The sequence below is a fragment of the Dermacentor silvarum genome, chromosome 6 (genome assembly GCF_013339745.2).
Source record: "Dermacentor silvarum isolate Dsil-2018 chromosome 6, BIME_Dsil_1.4, whole genome shotgun sequence".
Taxonomy (NCBI): domain Eukaryota; kingdom Metazoa; phylum Arthropoda; class Arachnida; order Ixodida; family Ixodidae; genus Dermacentor; species Dermacentor silvarum.
This window is the reverse complement of record NC_051159.1, coordinates 179,076,056-179,097,987: the sequence shown is the minus strand read 5'-3', so window position 1 is coordinate 179,097,987 and position 21,932 is coordinate 179,076,056. Positions and strand designations below refer to the sequence as shown.

General features: G+C 44.4%; 3 protein-coding genes across 4 annotated transcripts in view; 2 read left to right on the top strand and 1 right to left on the bottom strand.

Moving 5' to 3' along the window:
- The first annotated feature begins 3,963 nt into the window (after positions 1 to 3,963).
- LOC125946365 (tigger transposable element-derived protein 4-like) lies at positions 3,964 to 5,007 on the top strand. Its single transcript, XM_049669201.1, has one exon. It carries the CDS (start codon positions 3,964 to 3,966, stop codon positions 5,005 to 5,007), a length of 1,044 nt encoding a protein of 347 aa, XP_049525158.1.
- A 1,109-nt stretch (positions 5,008 to 6,116) lies between these two features.
- Positions 6,117 to 16,925, bottom strand: LOC119456473 (out at first protein). The gene is made up of 4 exons (XM_037718283.2): positions 16,571 to 16,925; positions 9,861 to 9,995; positions 8,270 to 8,462; positions 6,117 to 6,828 (listed from the first exon to the last, which is right to left on the bottom strand). Exons 1-4 carry the CDS (start codon positions 16,772 to 16,774, stop codon positions 6,539 to 6,541), a joined length of 822 nt encoding a protein of 273 aa, XP_037574211.1. The 5' UTR covers positions 16,775 to 16,925; the 3' UTR covers positions 6,117 to 6,538.
- Positions 16,926 to 17,179: 254 nt separating this feature from the next.
- Positions 17,180 to 21,932, top strand: part of LOC119456471 (NF-kappa-B inhibitor zeta-like) — a 30,851-nt gene continuing 26,098 nt past the window's right edge. Inside the window, exon 1 of one of the 2 annotated variants that reach the window (XM_037718281.2) lies at positions 17,180 to 17,859. In XM_037718281.2, coding sequence (XP_037574209.1) covers positions 17,366 to 17,859 — 494 coding nt within the window. In that variant the 5' untranslated portion in view covers positions 17,180 to 17,365. The remainder of the gene's footprint in view (positions 17,860 to 21,932) is intronic. The other variant, XM_037718282.2, reaches the window with a different exon arrangement.

Here is a 21,932-nt window from a genome sequence, read left to right as displayed (position 1 = left end):
AATCAATCCTGTAAAGTTGTTTAACTTGAAAAATGCACCATGCATGTAGACTTCCAAAGATTTCCAATGTTCTGTGTATTTAACAATTATTAGCAGGTTTTGTTAATCTACATGTTTTCTAGTATGTAACTAGTACCTTCTGCTCATACATAATATGTAAATTCGGAACAGTAGTTCTAGCTTGGATTCTGCCACATATTCTGTTTATCTTTTTCCTTTAGTCATACTGTGCAAAGTATCTCTCCACCGACATACTTGCCACCACGACAAAGGCTTTCATGATATGATCACTCTCACTACACTGTTAGAAGATAGTCAACACATTCAGAGAGCAGAGGTAAAATGCCAACCGGAATTTCAGATGGCAAGCAATGTTATAATTCTTCTAAATATGCATGCATTGTTTTACATATTTTGCAGTTCCATGTTGCATCAGTAATGGAAAATGCCCTTCACTTTCCAGAGATTTTTTGGCAGTCAAGGCTAATAAAGAAGCGATATTTATAGCTTTTGATCACCAACTTGCTATCTGTGATAACCAAGATAATAAAAAGTTTAGTTGACCTTCCCAAGAAACCAATTTTGCTAGGAAGGTGAGAAGCAACGAAATGACTATAAACATGTATTTGAAATTACGAATACACATCAAGCACTTCTGTTTCAAACTGAAATATTGAATTTGAGAATTTCATACCTGACAATGGCTGAATATAGCCAGCTGAGAATATTGGAAGTTGCCTACCACAGAAAAGGGCCTATGCAAATTGCTACAAGCGGTTGGTGCTCTTTATTTACATAGTTTTGAGCCATAATCACTGCTCCTATAGCGTGCATCCATTTTAGGGCAGTTGTGTGGAAGACTGTATGGACAATGTTGGTTTTTGGCTGCAGTAAAGGTGCTGTTCATTCTCATTTAATTTCTCTAGTTTTTTTCTCCAGTGAAAATATGGTTCACTGGCCATTTAAGTGCTGTCATAAGACAACCAGGAACTGGGGTGACCTGGCTTTATGCCCGTTTATAAGCTAGCCATATAAATGAAATTCTAAAATCCTGTTTTCTTCGTACATATTTACTTGATTTGTAATTTCCTCTATTCCAACAACCCTAGAATGACAATTTCTTATGAATTTGCTTTCCAGACATTCTTATGACAACCTCTGGGCCTGAAAAATTGGTTGGTGACCCCACTGCCAGATGACATCACTAACTCCTCAGAGGCATAATTTGACACTTACGTCAAATGTAATGAAAAGCTTTCGATGACAAACTTGGCATTGTGACCTTTTCTTCTTGTCTGCACATCTAGGGTTCTTTTTTTTTTTTCCTGGAGCGAATCCTTAAGGTGTCTATTATTGTTTTTTTAAATTATTTTCAATGAGGAAATTAAAAAAACAATTTACAATCACAGCCTTGAAAGGCTTTATAAAAATCATGCTACAGTGTAAGAATACTGATGAAATGCAGCAGAATTTTTGCTGTGTCTTCTATATTGCAGCGATCACCCTCTGGGACCAGAATTTGGAGCCAAAGTTATCAATGTGTCCTTAGAAAGCATATTGTTAGGTAAGCGACAAATATTGTTGAATGTTAGAAAAAAATAAAAGGAAGAAAGAACAGAGATAGGTTGCATGGTCCCAAATTTCACAGTTTTGGGGATAACCAGAAATTGGCAGAACTTTTACCAGAAACTGCTTTTCACATTTCTAGTTTTATCCAAAGACGCAGAACTCTATTTGTGCCCAACTCGGATAGCATTCCTGTGACCCTTTCCAGACACCAGCTGCATCACATGCGGCTGAAAGCCAAGAATGGACTTGTTCCTCTTGCCACTCGCGGAGCCAAACATCAGACAACTTCCAGCTAGGCTAAGTTACAGTCGACTCACATTAATTCAATCATGGTTAATTCAAACAAATCGCTAAATTTTGGTTGTCATGTTATGGGTTCACTGCACCAATGCTGCACAATTTAGAGCTGTAATGCTCAGCCTATTATTATACACAAAACAAACCATTTTATGTGCCCTTATGCAGCTTGCGACACACCAATGGATGTAAAATGCTTGCTGTGCCCCTCAGGATTCATCTCCAACCATTTTTGAAGGAAGTCTTCCTTTTAATGCTAGCACATGAAAAGATTACACACGGTACATGCAGCAAGTGGCTCGTAATGTCATCTTACATGCAAACGTACGAGAACTATCCACCAATTGATAAGAAGTTCTGCCCTACACGATGTAACTATAACATCTATGTGTGTTCCAAAAAGAGCACAGCTGCAATTTATAAATACTACATAGTTAACTTAGTTTGTATATGTGACACCTTCCATAACTCGTCACCTTACTATATACGCCATGTGCATAAAGGCAATATAAATAGGATAATATGGTTGGGATATTTTATGCTCATTGCTATCAAGGTACTATAGGATTAAACGGAGTTTTCAGATAATCCTAATTTCACAGTTTCCTGGGGCAAAGCAATGGCATAGTGTGCCATGGCAAAAAAGAAAAAAAAAAAAAAAGCTGCTGAAGGACATTCATAGTACACTGAGCAATGGCAACATAGCTTGTTAAAATTTTTCATTTTGAAATCAAACATACTGACACAGAAGTCATCAGCTACATTTGAAAAACTGTGACAACTGCAAGTTGGGACAACTGTTTACCAAAGTTTCAATTAGTTTCATGTATGTCTATGTATCATGTGAGGTTTTAAGAAAAGAAGCATAATAATATGCATACGCACATTTTCACACATAATAAATAATATCTTTGGTCGCATAATTTATTGATTAATAATCTTATACAGTAAAAGCTTGTTAATTCGAACTGACACCCTGGTCCCGGCACCCAGCCCTGTGTATTTCAATGGGGGAAAACTCCCAATAATTCGAACGCGTCGGTATCCACAAGGGTTAATTCGAAACTGGGAGCCCCTGGTTTACATTGCTCCTCGCAGAAGAAGTTGGCCCAGAGTGATTGCAATGTGTTGCAAAACCAAACCAAACCAAATTTACTACAGATGCAAAACAAGCCAGTGCGCATGAGGTGAAGCCAGCGGGCTGCCACCGCTTGCATGTGCCCGCGCCATTCGGGTAGCGCGCGCGCGCACGCTGCTGCGACAGCTATTTCGCTTCCGCAGCAGGTGCCGCCGGCGCCAGTGCTCCGGTGCAAGCCGTTGCAGGTTTTTGTTGTGCTGTGGTGGCTGGGCTGGGCCTGCGATCGCATGGCGTGTGCAACAGGCGACCAAGGTAACCAAGGAGACAAAGCACTGCAGCCGTTGAGCTCAGCTGTAGCGTGCGTTGGTTGTCGGAGTCCTGCTTTTGTTTGTGCGGGCGGGTAGCCAGTTTTTTGTGTCACCTCTTTCGTTGCCTCGGTGCTTCGTAGGCTGACGCCTCATCGACTATGCCAGTCATGGCGAGTCAGGGAAAAATACTCGGCAAAGGACTTAAAAACTGAAGATGAAGATTTTGGAGGAAGTGGAACGTGGTCTCATACCCAGGACTGAAATCGCAAAGAAGTACAACATCAAGAAGGGCACGCTGTCGACCTACCTGAAGAACAAAGAATCAATCACTGAAGCGTTTTAAAAGGAGAATACGGAGGCCTCGCATAAAAGGCTACGGACATTGGCCCATCCTGAGATGAAAAATGCCGTAGTAATGTGGATTAAAGAAGTTCGAAACCGTAACATTCCGTTAAGTGGGCTCATAATTGCTGTGAAGGCAACAGACTTCGCCAGCCAAATGGGCATCAGCGACTTCGGCGCGTCGGAAGGCTGGCTGTTGTGATTCAGAGCACATCACAGGCTCACGTTCAGAAATGGGTGTGATGAAGCTGCCGAGGTCGACCATGCCGACAAGTCGGCGCTTTACTTCAAGCTGCTCACGAACAAGACCCTAACTTACAAGGGTGATGCTTGTGCAGGCAGGTAAAGAGTAAAGAAAGGATCCCCGTGATGATGCGTGGAAATGCGACGAGCAGTGAACGGTGCCGCTTGCTCGTAATTGGCAAGGCAGTGAAGCCTCATTGCTTTAAAGGCATCAAGACACTCCCTGTTGATTATACTTCAAACAAGAAGTCGTGGATGATGCGGGAGATCTTCACTGACTGGTTGCGTGCACTTGACCGGAAATTCGTAGCACAACACAGGAATGTTCTCATGTTCATAGACAACTGTCCAGCGCACTGTGATGTCAGTGGGCTGAAGGCAATACGCTTGGCATTTTTGCCGAAAAACACGACTGCTGTGCTCCAGCTCATGGATCGTGGAGTAATCCAAAACCTGAAGACTCTGTACAGGCGCCACCTTCTAGGAAGAATTCTTTCTTTGGACAGTTGCAAGTCTTACGATGTCAATCTGCTCGGGGCTATTCACATGCCGGCAACATCATGGAATTCCATCAAGCAGGAGACTGTCGCGAATCGTTTCTGCAAGTGTGGCTTCGGCAAAGCTCCAGAAGCCTGCAACTTGGAGGCGTTGTGTGAAGGTGACTCCGCCATGCTCGACCCTAGCTATGCTACTCTTTCAGAAGGCGCTGATTTTAAGAGTTATGTGTACGTGGACAGTGATGTGAAGACGTCGGGGCCTTTGAGCGATGCTGACATAAAAGAGGCTGCATGCTGTCAGCAGACGTTGCAGGGCTCACGTGCGCCGAACACGGCTGACAGCGGTAATGAGTCCAACGAAGGCAACGAGTCAGTGCCACCCCCAAGTGCATGCAAAGCAGCGTCAGCGCTGGATGTTGCAGCACGTTATTTCATAGCAGATGAGAATTCGGACGCTGCGCTGGAGCTCTTGGGCAAGCTGCAAGCGATGCTCACGGAGTCACGACAGAAGGAACTCAAGCAAATGCATATTACCGATTTCCTTTTAATTTTGATTTCGTCAACCCTTCCCTGTAAACAAACAAGTTTTAGGAGCATAAATAGTGTCATATATTTCGACATTAAGGCTTGCTGCTCACATGAATGCACGTCGGTGCTTGTTTCTGGCATATAACTGACTTATCAATTAATTTCGTTGGCTGTTTGAGCTTCATACGAAATCACCTGCCACGAACATGTAGTAGCTCCTAATTCGCAATAACGAGTCCAGAGGTGGCTTCTTTGGGTGCTGCCGGCGCAGCGTGGCACAATGGCCGTTCATTCTAGCACCCACCCACTAAAGCCCGACCCTCATGGAGCGAACTTCCCCGACGATGTTCGCGCGTCAAAAAATGTAGCGAGACGCGCCGCCGTGTTTTCGCCTCACCGCCCCTCATGCGACGATCCAGCGACGAACGCTGCCGAGCCGCTATCAATGTGGCCAGCCGTTAAGCAGGATATTACTGTTTTTTAAATGTAACCAACAGTAAGATTTAGCATGTTGCGACACTTAATAACGTCGTAACTTAGTGTTTTATAATTTTTCTTGAGTTATTTCTTCTACAACATACGCTATTCCATTACGCTTTGAATTTCGCATACATAGGGCAACTAAGTAATTCTGTGTGTGTGCGTCAGGAAAGTGCGAGAGGCAGCGCAATGGAAGCCAGGAGCACGTTGTATTTTTACTTCCCATGTTTGCCGATCTGCAGCGAAACCGACAAGCAGTACAAGCTATCTACCATAGCCCCGAAAGCTTCCGATCTCAGAGGCCATATGCCGTCGTCGCGCCTATCTCCCAACTTTACCGACAGGTGGCGCTCGCATCTCAAAGAAAATTTCTCTCGCTAGGCTTAGGCGCGTTCGAAACGAGAAGCGATCTCGAAAATTCCTCAAGATTAGCCATAACACTCTCTCTTCGAAGCGGCATGAGACTAAGCAAAAGCCGTTTGCGCAGTCTTTTGCTACGAACGAAGTGAATTCTACAAAAACAACGCCAAATTCAGTTCGAAGCGGGCGACCGGGACCGCCGCCATGTTTTACATAAACTCAATCCCATGATGCAACGGCCGGAAGTGCTGCCTCCTGATTGGATCGGGCTTGTCGCCGCGCGCTGGACGCTTCCGGCGGCGGGCGAAAATATCTATCCCCTCCAAATCGGTGGCGCACGTCGCGATTTTGGACGCCGGCCGACGAGCGGCCGCCGTCGGACGAAGTTCGCCGCTTGGACGCCGGAAATTCGTTCTATGAGGGTCGGGCTTAATTCAAACTCCGCTTAATTCGAACAATTTTACGGTACCCTTCGAATTTGAATTAACAAGCTTTTACTGTATTAGACTTATGACCATATGTTGACCTTGTGACGACCATGCAAATAATGTGCTAGCCTCGTAACACTGCTGTGCCTGCACATCGACCTGGGTGATTGACTTTGACCACACTCAATGCCTACTACACCATTTTGAGCTGAGGGAGAGTCTAGATTAGTTATCACTGTAAAAGTGATATTCATGGTCGAGCTTGAATTAACAAGAGTCGACTGTAGAGCAGTTAAACTCTGCCAGCTGCATCTCGGCCGCGATTAAGGCTGGGAATGTCAAGAGACCCTGCTCGCCACCACTGTGCCTCTAAGGCCGGTTATGGTGGGCAAGCGAAGCCAGTAACCATCAGGAAGCAGAGGCATCATCCCAGAGGCACTGCGTGCGGTCGGTCACAGGAAAGCGGAATTCTCGGCACTTGCGGCAAGAGCGAATGCCGCAGCGGAAGGCGGCCCGGCGGGCATCACGGCACCACTTGAGGCCACATGGAAACCAGGCAACACACAGCTGCAGATGGCAGCCGCATGGACCCGACGTTGTGTGAGGCAGGGAACCACAGCGCAACCCTGCGGCTGCCTGCGTTGCTCCTAGCGCAGGACGTACAGCAGTTGCCAGCAAAAGTGGGTCCTGGCCAGATGCTGTAAAGAGTACGTGGGAAACTCCATCATCTGCTTAATTTTACAAAAGCAATCAACATACTGGGGCCCATATCCACAAAATTTCTCTTATGTAAGCGTCATCTGAAGTAAGTGGTGCACAAACCACCCAAATACAGTTAAACCTCAATATAACGAAGTTCTCTATATAATGCATTACTAAACTTTTTAACCACAGAAGACATGTATTTCGAACCTCTATATAACAAACTTTGTCATACATGATTTAAATACAATGAAATATTGCTGCCGCTGGAAAGGAATATTACGACAATAAATGGAAACTTCTGCAGACGGAGATGGTCAAATCGTTGAATTACAGTCGAACCCTGCTATAATGAACGCCGCTTCAACGAAATTTCTGGTACAACGAATAATTCTCGGTTTCCCGTCAGTGGCCCATAGAAGTCAATGCATAAATATCCTACCCACAATGAACTCTTTTTCTTATGCCGTTCCACTTCAATGAAATCTGATGAAGCAATTCCAGGCTCGAAAATTTAATTTGCAGTGCAGGAGACACTATTTCGAACATTTTGGCACATAAACATGTCTACAATGTTTAAATCGCATGTTGGCACCACCAGAAACTGCCGCTGATGACGGAGCATGGGGGCCGCCATTGCTCGATAGCGAAGGCGATGAGACTGGCCTTCCTTTGCTGTTGGCTTGAAATTCTCAGCAGCAGACAATCCGAAGTCAAAGCTCAGTCGTCTGGTCAGTCCATGCTGCATCTCGGCATTGTCAGTGCGCAGTTAGTGTTGACTCGTGCACAGTCAATTTCGTTGTAGCGGGACTCGACTGTACATGCAACTGCTTGCAAACGCACCTCTCAAATCACGCAGTCACCGACAGTGGACAGTGGATTCCAGGTGTGCAAAAAATATACCTATTGTCCTACAATTAATTTTTTTTTTTTTTGCTTGAAGCAGAACTGCTGGAGAGACATGCTACTTAGATCTTGTGAAGTCAACTTGATAAATGCACAGTTGATGGCAAGTGCATTGTGCAGTGACACTGGCACTGCCTAAGCACTCATAGGAAGATGAACATTTGCAATGATTAACAAGAGAAGCCCGAATCTGGAGTGTTAGTGTTTCGACAAGGAAACCTGTCTTCTTCATAGCCTTGTCACGGAACTCAATATGTCAGTACTGCCAGTATGACTTTTAACAAACAACGCTAACATTGAGCAATGCTTGCCTGACAAGTGCATAATGCTGCGATTCTATCCTTCACCGCCTCAGCACAACACGACAAAGGGAAAGAGCCAGCTAACAGCCTGATGTTTTAGTCATGTGACATGTGACAGAGGACGAAGGAAAAAGACACCGTAAGCGCATTGGTAAGCCAACTCAGCATGCTCAGTGTGCACATAATGGTCAACTCTCCCAAAGAAGCAAGCACAGTAAATGACTCGCACCTTGGCGTGCAGGCGAAGCAGCCCATGCTTGCATGTCCCCCTGTCGAGCAAAGGTCGCCTGGGGGGCATCGGCACACAGCGTGGCTACGTGTGGAGAAATGAGCCCCGCACGGGACAGGTCCACACTCAGGTCTAACTGCACCAGCTCCCGGCCACGGTCATCCTCAGGCTCTCGCTCGGCCAATGGGTTACGCTGTCACAAGATGACAAGTCACAAAAGGCTGAAGGCAGGAAGTACAGTACTCTCGTAGGCCTATCTAACATGTGAAGTATGGAGGCCTGCATCCTTGCTCCACGAGGTAAATGTAACACCAACCAACATGACACTTAGAAATGTTCCCTTCTCAAATTTAGTTCTACTTTCTTTCAAGAAGCAAAAGCAACAAGCTATTCTCAGTGTGGGCTCATAAAGGTGTTGATTCATAGCTGTTTTCGATTGAACTGCAAACGAATAACGCACCACAGGATTTCCAAAAAAGATTATTAGAGGGCTGTTTCATGCTGACTGTTCAACACACAGGGAAGTGACAAGGATCTACTCAACAAGTGCTGCTAGAATTACCAAGCACTGACCATGTTCAAGTGAGTATGGAAAGTTAGTCAAGCCACTAACAAACACAAACCCTTGCAAGTGATGCTTGAGGTGCTGCCACCAATATTTAGCATGTGTGATAGTCATCATCATCATCAGCCTATATTTATGTCCACTGCAGGACGAAGGCCTCTCCCTGCGATCTCCAATTACCCCTGTCTAGCGCTAGCTGATTCCAACTTGCGCCTGCGAATTTCCTAACTTCATCACTCCACCTAGTTTTCTGCCGTCCTCGAATGCGCTTCCCTTCTCTTGGTATCCATTCTGTAACTCTAATGGGCCACCAGTTATCCATCCTACGCATTATATTACAAAAAGTGGAGCTGGGCAGGCCATGTAATGGGTGATAGGACAAAGACATAAAATTGGCCGCAGAAAGGCATATCCACTGCCATGAGCGAGCTGTCTAAAGCAAAGGTTTCTAAATCAAGAGGACACGAGTTCAAATGCTGTAACCCAATTGTCAAATTTTTTTCTTTCCTTGTTTTTCTTCTCCCACATAAACTTTCCTATGCCATTAAAAAGCAGCAGACATCTTTAGCACTCGCCAAGACTTTGCAAATACATGCTGCAGTAGATCAGTTACTATGGCATTCTGCTGCTAAGTGTGAAGTTTCCTACCATGGTGGCTCAGTCTGATGGGAGTGGAATGCAACAACACTTATGTGTTGTGCCCAAGGAAGATTAAAAAGAACCACTAAGTTTAGCTGTATTAGTAAACAATGACTCTTTGCAAAACTACCTTCCTTACTCTGAGAGGAGCCTTCGTACTCCAGAAAAGGTGAAAAAATAAAAGACGTTATTGCAATGCCACTCAATTTTCGATGCAAGCTCACTATGACAACAAATTTTTACAGCGTGTACTCACGTGTATTCATCTGTAGACTGCCACTGTGACACCTGTCATAGTCCTCGCATTGCTTTGGAACACTAAACCTCATCTATTCAATCCATTTACTGCCTCTCCTCTTCGAAAGACCACAAGGGAAAGCAACCAACCTGCCGCAACTTGGACATGGCGTCAACTGAGATGAAGCCCAGGCGGTTGAAGCGGATGAGGAAGCACAGGACCTGAGGCTCCCTGTGGCCTTGCTCTTCTTCGGCCAGGACCACCACCCGGAACACCTGCACCTCCTGCAGTCACAAAGGTCTGTGTCAGCCCGGATACTAGGCATAGAACCTGCTTACCAGCACAGTGACAAAATAAAGACCCATTCTCACTACACTTCCGAAGCAACTCATTCACTCAAGATACAAAAACACAACATCCAGGGCGGTCATTAGTGGCTCTATGCTGAAGCTGAAACATGTCACTGGCAGAACCCTCAAGATGCATGACCAGAAGCAAGAGCGAGAAAGAGTGACAACACATTACAGTGTGGAGCAAAATTACACTGGACTGTCAGAAGAAAAAAACAACGCAGAGTACAATCCAGCAGGGGAGTGGGATTTCCTTTTTTTCTTCCTTCAATGCAACAGATCTGTAGCTTACATAATTATCATTTCTTCTGTTTTATCTCAAGTTCCTATAATTTCCCTAAATAACTGAGCAGCATACTTGACTAGCCCTTGCATATCAATAAGCAAAGACACACAACAAAATTACCTACCTTGACAAGTCTGCCAACATTATTCTAGTGTTCCATAACCTCTTTATTATGAGAATTCAGTGCCTTTCTGTCCAACGTCACATTCATTTCTAAAACAAACCTAAGAAAGAAGACCATGCTAAAAAAAAAAAAAGAACAAGATACATTTCCCTCTCACCTGCTTCATGTTTTCTCCAATATGTTTTGTTTAATGCAAATCCCATCTTTTCTTTATTTTGATTGCTCTGGTATAAATATGTGATGAGAATGTTCATTTCATTCTTTGGCTAACTATAATATGGTCGAAACCACTTTTAGTAGACACAATATTTCTGCAAAATGTGGTCATTATATCAGTAGTTTGTTCTATCTGAACCTGCTGTGAGAAACAGAAGTAGCAAAAAGAAAAGATAATGTGACAAATTGCAAGGAGTCACCTCCTTACTGAAGTTAATTGAAGGCTGCTTGCTTTCACGATGCAGTGCTTTCCCAAAATGTTCAAGAGTTTCACATACTCCTCCACAAGCCTGCCACAAAGTATAGCTGGCAAAAAAACATGTGAGTGGCATGTTATCATGCATGGATGCAGTGCAAGCTGATGACTCTGTGGCAGTTCCCAAACACAGAGGTACATCCTATCACACCGTGACACAGCATCTTTGGAAATAGCATGAACAGAACATAAGGGGCAGAAACTTGGAGGTTAACAAAGAAGCTCAAGAACAAGTTAAGGACCACGCAAAGAGCGATGGAATGAAAAATGTTAGGCATAACGTTAAGAGACAGGAAGAGAGCAGTGTGGATCAGAGCTAATCGGGATAGCCGATATTCTAGTTGACATTAACAGAAAAAAACGGAGCTGGGCAGGGCCATGTAATGTGTAGGACACATAACCAGTGAACCATTAGAGTTAGAGATTGGGCGCCAAGGAAAGGGAAACGCAGTCAAGGACAGCAGAAAATTAGGTGGGAAATTAGGAAATTTGAAGGCGCAAACTGCAATCAGCTAGCACAAGACAGGGATAATTGGTGATTGCTGGGAGATGCCTTCATCCTGCAGTGGACATAAGAATTGGCCGATTATGATGCATGCAGTACGGAATTTAAAATCTCGTGTGGAAAATAGAGAAATATCGCTTTCTCTTGCTTCCGCAATTTCATCATGTAGCATCATCGCAAGCAGCTGAACTCACCAACAGCTATTGCTCAATTTCATGATCACGAGGACATTCTCAGTGATAAATAATTGCTATTTTCAGTTAAAGGGGCCCTGAAACGCTTTTCTGACTAATCATAGAATGGCTTCACCACGAAAGTACATCGTTTCACAAACCTCAACTTTAAGCAGAGTTATCACACTGAAACCTGGCTTTCTTTCTCTTTTCGTTTCCACTAGCACGCTGAAAGATACACAGCAGAGAAGCCAAGAGGGCAAAACCTCGGTCAAACGTTGAGTGTCACAGCCGTGGTAGACTACACTACGCAGCATGCAGCTGCCATCTTGAAGGCCACGCGCAGTAGACACAGCTATGCGCAGTGCGAAGATGAAATGATTTTTTTTTTTAATCACACAGCTAAGCGCAGTGCGAAGATGAAATTATTTTTTTTTTTTTTTTTAAATAGCGGGCATAATATATATATATATATATATTTTATTCAACTCAAAATTAGCTATAAATGTATTACTGAGAATGTTCTCGCGATTACGAAATCAGCCAATAGCGTTGGTCAAACAACTGCTGTCAATCAGCTTCCGATGACGACACTGTGTATGCGAGACCAAGTGTCTGTTCACTGCTTTTGACACGAGATTGTAAATTCCCTGCTGCATGCAGTGGAATAATATTTGGCTCACATGTTTACAGGAGCCTTGTTAACAGATTGTCATTTTTTTTTTTTTTTTACTATGCTCAAAGAGTGTTTCAGGGCCCTTTTAAATAAATGAAACATATACAGGGGTGTCCCAACAATAAAAAATATGCAAATGCTGCGTAGCTGGACAGAACCAAGGTAATGGTGTTTGCCGTCATTTGGAGATACTCAGATTTTTTGCATATTGCCTAATGACATAATTAGTCTTAATCAATCAACTTCCCAAATATTATAATTAGATGAAAAGTGTCAATGAGAAAATTGTACAGCAACATGAAAACTCCCAATACAGCTTTCTGTTGCTCAATACGTGCTACATAAAAGTGTTTTTCCGAGGGTGAAAGAAGCCCACGAATACATGTAAAATTGGCATGCGACTGGTAGCTCGAGGCACTTTGCATGTATTCGGCCTTCTTTCACGCTCAGAAAAACACTTTTATGTAGCACGTATTGAGCAACAGGAAAATTATTCCAGAAAATTATTGCAGTATGACATTTGTGAGACGATATCCTTTAATAGTGAGGTTATTAGAAATGCTTCGGACCCCTTTTTAAAGGCTTTATTGCCACATTTCATTGTGCTGCATGGGTGAATAAGTAAAATTTGTGAGCACCCCGTTTTGTCTATGTGCCTCAATTTACCATTTTAAAGTGTCAGAGTTTTTTTAACCTCGCTGGTCAGTTTTGCACCGTTCGCATCCAGACAAGAGAGAGAAGCACACATGATGCCATGTTGCTCAGTTTCACACTGTTGTCGCTATTCGCAGGCGCAGACCTTAGCAGTGCGCCATAAGGTGCCTCCATTGGTTGAAGAACATGACGTGTGCTTCCACCAATGGGAGAGCACACTAGAGTGCCAGTATATGTGCCTTTTTCGCCTGTTTCCAGTCCATGTTTTTGAACTTTCTTAGGGAGAGGACAGACCAGTTACAGTGACACAAAGCACAGTTCCCTGAAACACCACCAGATGGCATTGCCCTCTGAGCATCACACGACTACTTGTCGGCAACCTGTCTTCGCACACAGTGGACTCGGAGGGTACACCATTTGAAGCAAAAGAATGGCCTCATACGAGACCCCATACTCGCGGAATCGATCGGAGCCTACGCCAAGGCAGTGCAACAAAGAGTCCGGGACGTGGAGGAGGTGGCGTGGCAACTGGCTTTGGCCCAAAAAGAGACTCTGTCTTTCTACCGTCAACACAAGAGCTCCATCAAAGCTACCCGCCTATATGACAATAGCGTCGGGAGCGCCCTGCTTTTCGAGGCTAGAGCAGGGGCGCTGCGCACTCTGACGCGGCAACGTGTGTTTGATACAACAGTGACGTGCGTGTTGTGCCGTTCATGTGGGAAATCGGACACAATCGAACATCTGGTGCTTCAGTGTGACGAACTTGGCGAGTCTGTATCTCGGACAGCGCTAGCAGTAGCGCTCGGCTTCGATGACTCTGAGGGAGAGCTGCAGGCTGCGGCAGTGTCCAGAACTAAGCGACGCCTTGAACAGTGGAGAACAGCAACACAACAATGTAGGATGTTGCCAACAGCGTCCGTGGAAGACCGGGGAGGAAGTATCCACAACAGTGTAGCTGCGCTTTGAGTTGGCCACTCTTCCTGGAACACACCTGCGTATAGTTTGTTTTGCTTCCCCCCCCCCCCCCCCTATTGCCGTTTCCTTTTTTTTATTTTTTGCTTCATTTTGCCCGGCCGTCACAGTAACGGCCACCCGTTTCAAAGGGAAAGGCACCACTTCATCATCATCATCATCACAGGACATGAAACTCACCAACTGCACCCCCCCCCCAACTGCACCCGTCATTTCATCAACGTTATTCATTCATCAATCCATCATAATCATGCTGCCATCACTCAATCATAATTATGGTGGCGTTGCCATGCCATCGTCATCATTGCATCATCGTCATACAGTCGTTGACGTGCATTCGTTGTCATACCGACATCGTAATGCTGTCAAGGTCGTTCTAGCTTCATCACCCTAATCTTGTCAAGCCATCGTCATGATATTGTCTTCATCATACAGTCATCGTCCCGATGTTGTCATTATTCCATCATTATTGCGTTGTTGCCACTCATTGTCTTACCATTGTCGTGATGCTGTCGTGGTGGTTGCATTGTCCTCATCATACCGTTGTCATAACCCCATTGTCCTTATGCCGTCCTCGTTACACCATTGTCATCATTCCAGAATCGTCATCCCAGTGTCGTCGTATCACCTTCGGCTGTGCCATTGTATGCTTAGAACGCCAGGGAACACTCAGACAGGAGTGTAGTTGTTTAAACAAGAATGCTATAAAACATCCTTTACACTGAAATGTCACAGAAGAAGTAGGAACTTCAGACCCCCAAGCAATTCAGCAAGTTCGAGATCAAGGACGCCTACTCCCGCACAACAGCTAACACTTAAACATTCAAGTTAGACACTCGTAAGCGCCTTGCATTTTTTTTTTTTTTAATCGTGCCTGTGTGATGCATAGGCCTATCTATTGATTGATCTTTGTTACAATAAACCCTCCAGTTTCCAGTGCAGTCCCTGTCTTACCTCTGCTTCCATTTTCTCTTGTTTGATTTACACTGTTTATTTCTAAAGATGTTCCACCAGCAACTTGACGCAGCACTTCAGTAGCCCACATGTCAACGAAAGGGCTTGTTTAGTTGCTTTTCCAGGTAGCCTGCTGTGCTGAGTCATGCTGCTGAGGAAGTGAGCTCGCGTGCCTTCTACTGTGTGAGCTGCAATACCATTTTGCAGCACGCCACACCAGAGACTTCATTATTATTATTTTTTTTACATCAATAGCTTACTCCTGGACGAAAAACATTGTTGCTAGGAGTTCACGTCACGGTACCGAAGTTCACAAAACAGAAAAGTAAAACAAGTGCTCCTTGCAGATGAAACAATGGATGAATCCTGTGAGACAACTAAACTGTCCTTCTGATGCTGCTGCATAATGCTGACATTTCTGTAAACCACGAATAATAATAATAATAAAATAATAATAATAATAATAATAATAATAATAATAATAATAATAATAACAGAGCTGCAGAGTTGTTTGCAATCATTCACCATTCCTTTCACTGTCTAGGTATAGTGCAATATATATTAACAGACTCAAGATGCGACAACTTGTATCAGACAGGTCTCTGCTCTCTCTATCGCTGCTAATCTTTCCTTTCTGATATTATTATTATTTCTGGTAATCACGTTGTTCAGACTGTCGTAGTTCTTTGTGCCTTCTCTCTTTGAATAGCAAGCCTGATTAAATATTTAATTGGCATACACACAAGCTTAGTTTCTGTTTAACCATGTATGTGGCAGCTATTGCTAGGGCATTGGGTTTCACATTAGTTGTCCTTGAGCACATTTACAGTGAGTGCCTTTCACAAGCGAACAAGCATCGCTGGGCAGAGCACACCTCAGCCACAAAGCGGGAACCGTGCCAGCAATCAATCAACAGGTGCTGTCAAAGCATCCTGGAGTAAACGCAAGCTGCTCAGAACACCTTCGTTAGCAGTCTAGCAGGCACTGAGTAAAATGCTACACTCAGCTCAGCCAGCATGGATCTGAAAATTCAAGTGATTAAAATTCAGTACTCCAATATAAATTCACTTAACAATTTAAAGCCACCCCAGCCTATAATCACTGCTTTATATTGCCCAACAGTGAAGCCTAGCAGAAACAGTACAGCTACAGATTGGAAGTGATACATTTAATACATATTTTACTTTTTCTACTTTTGTGAGGGGCAAGTGCTTTTTCAGTTTAGTTCCAACTTCTTTGTTGTGAGGCCGCTTACATAGGTGGTAGAAAAATGACCTATCATTTACATACAAACATGTCATATAAGTAGAATATGCAAACTGCTTGTTCAATTAACAAGAGGAAAAGAGCTTAAACATGAGCGCCACAATGGCACCACATCAGTCACTTATTTCTCAGGTTTACAGAGCTAATACGATGTATGAAGAAAACTACGAGCACGGAATCAGCTGCAGCATCCGCCCTTTTTCTATGAACGCACTTTTCGATGCTCGTTTCAGTGTATAATCCTTAGCGCTGACCATTCGGCAAGCGACTCGTCTTTCACCAACATGTGCAGAACTACCTTCACTACGCTGGGCTTCATCATGCAACGTATCTTTCGCAGCCCGCACGAAGAGTTTTCAGTTACAGGATGCGCGCGCCCTTCCACAGTAGCGACAGGCACGGTCTGTATGTGGCGACGTCCACTGACCGTGCGGAAGTCGATGAGCTGGGTAACGTGCGTGCCATCAGCCCTTTGGAACTCGAGAGTGATGGTCTCGTCGCTGGTGTTGGCTAGCAGCCGTTCACGGAGTAAGTCGCCTCCCGCGTTGCGCACGTTGATGATCAGCTGCGCTGGCGTCGGCTGCACTAAGCACGCCCAAAGCAGCGCCACAGCAGCCGCTGGGCCCAGCATTCTGAGGTTTAGGCTAGCTACAACCGCTGGTCGCTCGCGGCATCTTTACCGGCCGCCTTCTACGACACTCGCACAATGTGAAAACATGAAACCACAGGCCGCAGGAGGCTTCGTTCGTGTTTTGTTGGTACGCCTGCGGATTTCGCTTAGCTCTCGACTTGGCTCGCGATGACTGCATATTTGCTGAGCGACTTTGGCCAAGCCCGCGACTTTCACAAAAGAAGGTTCTGCGTTGAAATGGTTCAAAGCAGCCGTATAATAAACGTAGATTACAACACTTTATTTATGTTTAACGAAACATTTGACGTGATATCTAGCAATGAGCGAGTGACCATTGCAACATGATGTGCAAATCGAACCAATGCATAAACAACGATGCAACGGGAAGGGAGTGATGTGACGACATGGCCATGTGACGCAACAAGTTGACTGGTTGCTATGCCAGCTGTGGTGTTCTGTGGTGAAAAGCGCGCCGGCGTCGGCCCTACCGCCTGCCTCTGGCTGTTGGCGTCAGCAAAGCTGCCGGCCGGACGTAACGTAGAAGGATGCGCGTTTAGTCACTGACTTGGCGGTTATCACTGATAAAAGAAAATGGTGAGCGGAGAGCCAGTGGAGGACTTGCGGTACCTGTTCGACTCGCTCTGCGTCGACGACGAAGGCTACGAGTCGCCGAATCACGAGGATGACGGCGACGCGAGTCCTACAGTGCGACGCCGAGGTCCCCTGCGTCACGAGACGGCGCCTCGGCCATGCCCGCATCCGTATCGTTATGGCAGCACCGACGACTGGCGGAGCCCCTCGCCCGACTACCGGTCTTCATCGGTCGACTCGGCCGTTTCGCTGTCTCCGCCGGCATCGAACGAAACGTGTCACAGCACCGCGAGCAGCGGCACTGAAGACTACGGCGATCCCGAGAAACAAGCAAAAGTAGAGGCGATCTTGCAATTCCTGCATGAAGGCGAGCCCGAACCCGTGCCAGTCGTTGAACCTTTGCCAGTCGTTGTACCCTTGCCAGTCGTTGTTGAAGAGCTCAACCGCGGGTCTGCCTCTCGGTTCAAGCCCATCCTGCCGCGTGAAAAAGACAGGTACTATGTGTGCTCCAGCATGTCGTTGTTGTTGACCTGAGTGGTTGTGGCGCATACCCACAGTGGGGGATTGGCCTATGATCCAGCATGTCAGCGTTCTACGCTTTTTTTTTTTAAACGAAGTATTAACGCTTCAAGAAGATTGCCCCTCACTATCTGTTTTCACTCAGGTAGAGAGAAGCGGTGCAGCAGATATGCCATGAGACGTTATGTACTGAAAGCTGAAGACAGTGATAGTCTCACGTACCGCTACGTAGTAAAATATACGCCGTGGCATTGCATGATCCCGAAGTTGCGCCTGAGCTTATTTGCCCGCCGTTGGTCGCGGAAACTTGTGCGCGCTGTTTAGGCCAAGCAACTTTGATTGACATCATTGACAACCGCTCTACCTTGGAAATTTTACGTGCTTTCAGTATCTTGCAGTGCGTATCTATGTCGCATCTGCAATATATATATATATATATATATATATATATATATATATATATATATATATATATATATATATATATATATATATATATATTGCAGATGCGACCTAGATACGCACTGCAAGATACTGAAAGCACGTAAAATTTCCAAGGTAGAGCGGTTGTCAGCGGTTGTCAATGATATATATATTATCGTCCAGTTTTGTCCCGGAATGAAAGGTGACTTAGGTGTACCACAAGGTGGCTTTAGGAGGAGGGAACAGATCAAGCAGGCTTGTGATCTTATCAGAATAACCTGAGAAGTTAGGCAGATAATTTCATATTATTTCACATGACCCTGTATGCCGGCAGCTTACAGTATTCCTTGCCCATTGTCAGAAGTGGAAAGTTATGCAGTATTACACAGCTAAAAGAAAGTTCGTTGACTAGAACCACAAGGTAACTTATATCTGGAGATGTGCTTTTTTTTATTATTCATTTATTTTTATTTTATTTAATAATACTGTCAGCCCATGAAGGGCCATTACAGGAGAAACAAAAAATGAAAAGATACACCTTTGGCAAAGTTATGGTATACATATTAGTTAGCGGCAAAAAGAATATCGTGTACACATTGTAAAAAAAATGCTGTGTATCTGTGGGTTATTGCGATTTTTTGCACATGAGTAACACAAGCAATCACCCCGCTCCCAATCCTTCTTGACATCAGTAGAAAGCTCATCATTAAATAGACAGTGCACACTGTCAAGACAAGATGCAGTGACCAAAATAGTTGAAACCGCAAATGATATAACACATTATTAGTTTACAACAGAAATAGTTCCAATAAGGAAACGCACAAAATGACAAATTATTGAATGTAGGTACTGAATGGACACAGCAGCAGGTGCAAACAAGACATGGTAAATTATGGTTATTTCGAAACGTGCTAAGACAAATTGGCTAGAAAATGTTTTTAAAGTATGTTGTTAAATGATATTGCAGGGTTATCAGCTGATTTACTGGCAATAGGTAGCAAGTTCCAGGTGGATGTAGTGGAAAAAAAACATTGTTTGCTTCATAATTACAACAACGCAGAATATGAAGGGGAGACACAAAATGACAGAACCATGCACTGACTACCAACTGACATTTTTGAATTGAAACAAGTGTTTTATAAAGTCGCCAAGCTTCTTCCCACACATGCTCGCCATACTGACACGACATCACACTATTATCTAACACATGCTGGGATACCTGGTAACACAAGTCAGATATCTAAGAGAGCAAGTTCATTGTTCAAAAGGGCTGTCACGGTTACCGGTGCACGAGACAGGAATCGGGACAAAGACACACAAAACACATTTATGATGTACCACAGCGATATGTCCATGTCAAATCTACACACAACCGCAAGAATCGTTGCACTCAGTTCGATATCTACTTCTCAAAACGTCCTAATGAGTCACGTGCGATGTGGCACTTACGTGTCTGCTTTGATGTGCTTCTTGCGCATGGCCCAGTGGAATGCTGGCTTCTCTGATGAGGGTTGTCTCCCTAGAATTGGCCTGGCTTGTCGAGCGATGTCGTAGGTGAGGGCGAGGTTGTCCCCGTAGCATAGGACGGGGCCGTTGTCCTCAGACCAAGCCTTTGCTGGCAACCACGGTTCACAGCCGCGGGGCGTGGAGGATCAAGCCCGACTGGTGCAGGGCCACTATTGTCCTCCTCCTACTCAATTCTTCGATATCGACGCCATTGGTCACCACCTTATTGTTGTTGTCTTCACCCAGTCTCCTAGCGGACTTCTTCCTTCTTTTCTTCTACCCGTCTTCTTGCTCCTTCCAGACCAGATGATGATGATGATGATAACCTCAGCACCTGGCTCGTACCCACTCCGGGGGATTGGCCAAGAATTGGGCACCTGAACTTTTAGATACGGTTTTTGAAACTACTGTTACAGTGCAATTTAGTAATCAGTACAGACAGAATAATTTTCCTATACTGCACTTTTTATAATATAAATGTCATGCTATATCTCTAGTTGTAAAAGTATGGATTTAAAATTTTATTCGTTTAGTTGATTGAATGAAACCACAAACGGCATCAAACATGTCCCTGTGGCTAAAGCCGAATACCGAGGCACCGAAAGAGAGTACTATTTCTGATGTTAAATTTACCCCTAATTTAGCGAGCGGCAATTCAAGAAGTCTTTTTCTTTGTAATTTATACCAACGACATATTAAAAAGTAGCGGCCTTCTTCTTCTTCATTCTTCTCTTTCTTCTTTTTCTTCCACTTCAGCTCGTGACAAGGGCCAGTGAGGGCTGGTTCAAGCACACGCTTGCACTTTTTTTTATATATACAGTGCCTCCATTATCTTCCTTGCTATCACATTTTTGTGACGAAGAAGTGTTTGTGTTCAGTCAAATTGCACTTGGCATGTTCAGCTCTTACAATGAGCAGCCAGATGCGAATGTTTGTCCAATATAGCATTGTGTAGATGCTCACTGAAACACTCGTTCAGACACATTCCCATGTGTCCTATGTAGACGTGTCCGCAAGTGAGGGGAATGTGATGCACTGCGCAGCTGGTGCACGCCACATACCTGTGCATGTGCTTGATGGAACATTGCTGTCGGGTGCTGTGAGACTGCTTGCACTTTTGGACAGTTTTCTTGGATTGTTTGCTTCCCATAGTTAGCATTAGAATTAGTTAGTAGTTATTATGGGGCTCAGGAAATCTGTATATACTTGTGAAATACTGTGAGGCTATCGAATTTATGGCTGTCTCTTTCATGCAGATGAGAAATGAACACTCCTAACTTAGGGACGCTAAAGAGAAAAATAAGTTGAAATGTGTTAGTTCAAGCGCCTTACTTGTATTAAAATGCCCATAACACCGTAAACTTGTAATAGTAGCCTTCAGGTTATTCTCATATTGATAATATGAGAATAACCTGAATGGTTGGAGTGTTATATCAACCACAGTAGAAAAAGAATGAAGTTTTATTAAAATGCATTACTATAAAATGTTCCCCTTAAAAATGACAACTCAGTACTTCGAGCTGTGGGGTTGGTCCACTGTTCTGTGTTTTTCGTATTTTTCACACAAAGGCAGCACCACTTTTCAATAGAAACCACTTCTGTGGATCACAACACAATGTGTACAATGTCAAGTAATCTTCATTTCTAACTACATTGGAGACCATAAGCACAGTGCACTCGCTGGGAGTGTGCTGAAAGCATGAGAGAAGTCCATTGGAAGCCTTGTTCCATATATACTTAGGTTGGTAGGACACTGTTATCTTCATTTATTTACAATACCTCAAATACCCCTGTTGGAGGGGTACAGACTAGTCAAGCTTGCAACGAAACTGATTGTTGAGTTTGTTGGCTCTGATACTTTGAAAACATTACAAAGCAAGACACAGAGAAAGAAATGAAGACACCGCAATGCACCACTTGCAACTGAGTTATTGAAGAAAATACGTGCCTTTTGAGTGTCTGAACCCCTTTCCCTCTCACCCAAATTACTCTGTTGCCTCTACTTACAATGGATGCATAACTTTAATGAAAGACCTGAGGTACGCAACTCGGCACGCAGCGGGACGCTCCCACGTTGGGACATTCAGGCCATGCCCGACCGCCGCATCGTGGGCCCTCT

Excerpts from the sequence above, each read along its gene's own strand:
- LOC125946365 (XM_049669201.1), top strand. The coding sequence starts at position 3,964 with ATGATGCGTGGAAATGCGACGAGCAGTGAACGGTGCCGCTTGCTCGTA.
- LOC119456473 (XM_037718283.2), bottom strand. The coding sequence starts at position 16,774 with ATGCTGGGCCCAGCGGCTGCTGTGGCGCTGCTTTGGGCGTGCTTAGTG. Across the intron at positions 9,996-16,570 it reads AGCTCATCGACTTCCGCACG|GAGGTGCAGGTGTTCCGGGT; the intron begins GTCAGTGGACGT and ends TTGTGACTGCAG. Across the intron at positions 6,829-8,269 it reads TGCTTCGCCTGCACGCCAAG|CATCTGGCCAGGACCCACTT; the intron begins GTGCGAGTCATT and ends TACTCTTTACAG.